The following is a 5277-nucleotide window of genomic DNA, read 5'->3' as shown; positions in this document are numbered from 1 at the left end:
AAATGGCTTAAATTTATTTTTTTATACTTTTTTTAACATTTATTCATATTATGATAATAAATAAAGTATCTTTATTGTGTATAATATGTAATTGATTCATATATATATATATATATATATATATATATGCACAATTTATATTTTTTAAATGAGTCCCATTTGAGCTTCCTCCTCCTGTGACTTTTGCCCTCCATTTGGATTGAAGGAAAGAAAATGAAAGAAGAGACAAAATTTAAAATTTAAATTAAGAAGAAAATGAAAAGAAAAAAAATTGTATTAACAAATCAACTTTTTTCTTTTAAATATCTGAACACCTATCTTAACTTTCACGCCACGGCGATACAATTTAAAAGCTATATATGGTAATGCCAACTTGCCCTAGTATTAGTTTGACTTGAACTATTTAAATACACACCATATGATTGGCATTTTGAAGTCAAATAGCAACTATTGACATAAATTTGAATTTGAAAGTGAAATTTATATATATATAAAAAAAAGTTAGGCACAAAAACATAATTAGTCCTTAAAATAAAATGCCATTATTAAATGAATATTATGTTTCATTGAATGAAAATAAGTTCAGTTAACTTAATAAATTTCATAATAAATCAGTTCAAAATTTATTATTTAACTAAAAATAATAAATGTATTGAAATATCTCAACAGCCACCATAACTACTGGCCCACACCGAGAAGCGCGTAGTCATACCAAGTTGCCCTATTTGATTGACACCAAAATAAATAAAAAAGCTGCCTATTTGAACTATTTAAGTATACACCATGTGATCGATTGTCATGTTGAAGTCATACGAGCAAATATCGACATCAATTGAAAACAACCACCGTCAGTACTCACCCATTTCCCCAATAAATTCAGCGTTTGATAATCAATCACGTTGTAGCCAGCACTTGCATATTCTTTCCCTTTGGCAAGTGCAATCTAAGAAAGAGCTAACAAACAAAACATGGGTTCTTTGGGCACAATCAACAACAAGCCTCATGCTGTGTGCATACCGTACCCGGCACAAGGCCACATTAACCCGATGCTAAAACTAGCAAAACTCCTTCACTTCAAAGGCTTTCACATAACCTTTGTTAACACTGAGTATAACCACAAACGTCTTCTCAAAGCAAGAGGCCCTGATTCCCTTAATGGTCTCTCTTCTTTTCGCTTTGAAACCATTCCTGATGGTCTACCTGAGACTGATCTGGATGCCACACAGGATATTCCTTCCCTGTGTGAGGCCACTAGAAGAACTTGCTCCCCTCACTTCAAGAACCTCCTTACTAAAATCAATAACTCTGATGCCCCTCCAGTGAGTTGCATAGTCTCGGATGGTGTCATGAGCTTCACTCTTGATGCTGCTGAAGAATTGGGTCTCCCCGAGGTGCTGTTTTGGACCACTAGTGCATGTGGGTTCATGTGTTACGTGCAATATGAACAACTCATTGAAAAGGGCCTAACACCCCTCAAAGGTAATGGAATATATTTGATTTTATGATTGGTACTTGGGCAGTTAATTTGTCCGAGCTATATACGCATATGCATAAATTTGTGGGGCTACGTGAGTCATTATGTATTTAACCTATTTTCAATTGAATCCAATTATGGTGACAATATGTAATTACAGTATATAGTTTGTGCGAACCATATTCATATACATAATTTTGTGAGAGCATACCCATTATAATTTTTTTATATTACATTTCAAATTATATATGGAAAGAGTTTGTAATTTTTTTTTTGGTGAATAAAGAATTTATAATTAGACATATTATATTTAAAAAAATTATGTGGGGGCAATTTGCTAGCTCCAAAAGTCTCCAAAGCATGTTCGTTCTTGTACACTTTGCTATGTATGAAAAAATTGTATTCTATATGTTAGACAAGTCTCTATTCGATTATATATATTAAGAAAAATGTAGTTCATGTGATTTTTTTTTTCTAATATAGTGTATGAGTTTAATTAATTAATTACTCTTTTTTGTTTGACATATAGACTCTAGTTATATCACAAATGGGTATTTGGAGACTACCATCGATTGGATACCAGGAATTAAGGAAATTCGGTTGAAGGATCTTCCCAGCTTCATTAGAACCACAAATCCAGATGAGTTCATGCTTGATTTCATACAGTGGGAGTGTGGGAGGACTCGAAGAGCTTCTGCAATAATTTTGAACACCTTTGATGCCTTAGAGCACGACGTTTTGGAAGCGTTCTCGTCCATTTTGCCTCCGGTTTATTCCATTGGTCCTTTGAATTTACTCGTGAAACATGTTGATGACAAAGACTTAAACGCAATTGGGTCCAATCTTTGGAAGGAGGAGTCTGAGTGCGTGGAGTGGCTTGACACAAAAGAGCCCAACAGTGTCGTTTACGTGAATTTTGGTAGCATCGCGGTTATGACAAGTGAGCAATTGATTGAGTTTGCATGGGGTCTTGCTAATAGCAACAAAACCTTTTTATGGGTCATAAGACCAGATCTTGTGGCGGGCGAAAACGCTCTTTTACCTTCAGAGTTTGTGAAACAAACTGAAAAAAGAGGACTATTGTCTAGTTGGTGCTCCCAGGAACAAGTGCTGACTCACCCTGCAATTGGGGGATTTTTGACACACAGTGGTTGGAATTCAACGTTGGAAAGTGTATGTGGAGGTGTTCCAATGATATGTTGGCCTTTCTTTGCAGAGCAACAAACCAATTGTTGGTTTTGTTGTAAGGAGTGGGGGATTGGGTTGGAGATTGAAGATGTTGAGAGGGACAAAATAGAGAGCCTTGTGAGGGAGTTGATGGATGGTGAAAAGGGTAAGGAGATGAAAGAAAAAGCTTTGCAATGGAAGGAATTGGCAAAAAGTGCTGCTTTTGGCCCTGTTGGATCTTCATTTGCTAATTTGGATAACATGGTTCGTGATGTTCTTCTGGGCAAAAATGTTAAATATTCGTATTAGAAGAACTCAAATATTTTAACTTACTCCATTGTTGTGTGAAGACTTTTTTTTTTAATAACCTTTTCTTCATGGGAAATGAAATGTACCAAGTACCAACTTATCATTTGTTTATTTCTTTTTCCATTTATCTCAACCTTAATTGAAATATGAAAAATAATAGATATTCCTATTTTTTGGATTGAAGAAACGAGTAAAAAGGTAAAAATAAAAGATAACAAATTGGAAGATGTACTAAAATCAATACAGAAAAAAAAACTAAGAGTACTAGAATAGAATAAAAAAGATAATGAGAAATGTTTAATTATTAAATCATTGTCATACACACGTTGAGAGTACTTGTTTGATTTCAATTTCGCAATTTGTTTTCCCACAAGCTTAACACATGCAATTGTTAGTGTGAAAAGAATTTACCAATGACGGACGTCATTTTGCAAGCGTGTTATATTTTACTTTGTTGGCAAGTACATCTCCTGGATGAGTCAAGTATAATCTTATTTCAGCGTTGAACTTGAATTCTATTCGTCTTAGCCGACGTTGTTGAAAAGAATGATGGAATTGAGCATGAGGAATGAAAACTTATCTTGTGTGGATTATAAAGACTATTTTTTTATTTCAAAAAGGCAGAAGTCTAATGAATGTGAAATGATATGAAAAGAAAAGTATGTTTCAGTCTGATACTTATATATATATATATATATATATATATATATATATATATATATATATATATATATATATATATATATATATATATATAAACCTTACAATATTGCTGATATAATAGTAGCAGTTGTCAAATGATATTTTTTATTATCATTAAATAACATCTATTTCGGTCACAACAAACAATAACTTCTAATTCAGTTGATGTAAAAAAAAAAATTATAAAAACTAAATTGGTATTGTAAATCATTTTACAAAACTAAAACAAAATTATTTAAACCAATAAAAGGATTTTTTTTTTCAAAGTTGAGGTGTAAGTATGCTTTTGATAAACATAAATATAGGATAGATCAAAGTGAGACAATTATTTTAATATAAGAATAAAATATATATAAGGGTAAATTATCTTTTTAATTTTTTTATATTTTTATTTTTGAAGTTTTATTGTTGTTTTTAGTTTCTTAACCTTTTTTATTATTACTTTTAATCCTTTAACCATGAAATGTACACTATGAATCCAAGAAATGGGACCCCTTTTAGTTGATATCAAGCATTCCTCCATACAGTTGTAAAAGATTTATTCCACCTCAGAATTTGTCATTATCTCCATCCAACTCCTACTGTCATTCGTGCCTGCAAGCTGCATACTCCACTCAGGGCATGCATACATATATACAAGCATATAGTAAACTTCATTGGATGGAAATATCATCTTTAAAATAATTGTTGATCTGATTTTGTCACTTAAATTATTAAGAGTCATCCAATCAAAACTTGAACTTCATTTATATATTATATGTAAAAGAAGTTTGAATTTCCATATATCGTTGGATCGATAAATTATATGTAAAAAAAATTTAACGTGTCATCAATTATTTGGATCAAAATTTTAATTTGTGAACAATCGTTAGTTTAATATATTATATTTTAAGAAAACTTGGTTTGTTAGCCGTTAGATAGAAATTTTAATTTGTCAATAATTATTGATTTTATATACTATATGTATAGACATATATAATAATTTATTACTTAATTTATACTAAAATATTAAGTTAAAAAATTATATAATAAATAAAATTTTACTACTTATTATTATGATTAAAATTAACAATTAATTTAGTATTCGAGATCTTTTATATGTAAAAGAAGCTTAAACTTTTGCAAGCCTAAGATCAAAATTCTAAATTAAAAATAATCATTAATTTGATTCAAATACTTGAATATTTGTAAGTCATTAAATCAAAATTTTAATTTCACAACTGCCATTGATTTGATTAAATGCAAATTTATATTTTTTATAGAAAAGCAAATTTTATGCACAAATTTATATTTTTATAAAATTAAATTAAAACCCACTTAAAATATTCATGGCCACGTTAATGACTTTTCAAAACCAATTGACTTCATTATATTTTGTTTTAAATATTCATAACTACCATTTCAATTTTCTTTTTGATAGAAAAGAAATTGTAATTTCATATTAACTATCGCTATTAAGATATAATTAATGTAACATTTCTATTTTGCTTTAATAACATAGTATTAATTATGCAGTTGCTATCTACTCTCTTTTCCTATCATCTCACGTTATTTTCTTTCTTTGGCATTAATATGGTGCTAATCTATATATCTAAACTTCACTTGAAGTTTTAAAGCCTACATAT

At 30.1% G+C, this 5277-nt stretch overlaps 1 protein-coding gene across 1 annotated transcript; it reads left to right on the top strand.

Moving 5' to 3' along the window:
• Positions 1-777: 777 nt before the first annotated feature.
• Positions 778-3061, top strand: LOC100784251 (7-deoxyloganetin glucosyltransferase). Its single transcript, XM_003542285.5, has 2 exons — positions 778-1479; positions 2004-3061. Exons 1-2 carry the CDS (start codon positions 969-971, stop codon positions 2948-2950), a joined length of 1458 nt encoding a protein of 485 aa, XP_003542333.1. The 5' UTR covers positions 778-968; the 3' UTR covers positions 2951-3061.
• The last annotated feature ends 2216 nt before the right edge of the window (positions 3062-5277 follow it).

The sequence above is a fragment of the Glycine max genome, chromosome 13, assembly GCF_000004515.6.
Source record: "Glycine max cultivar Williams 82 chromosome 13, Glycine_max_v4.0, whole genome shotgun sequence".
Taxonomy (NCBI): domain Eukaryota; kingdom Viridiplantae; phylum Streptophyta; class Magnoliopsida; order Fabales; family Fabaceae; genus Glycine; species Glycine max.
This window is presented reverse-complemented; position numbering and strand designations above follow the sequence as displayed.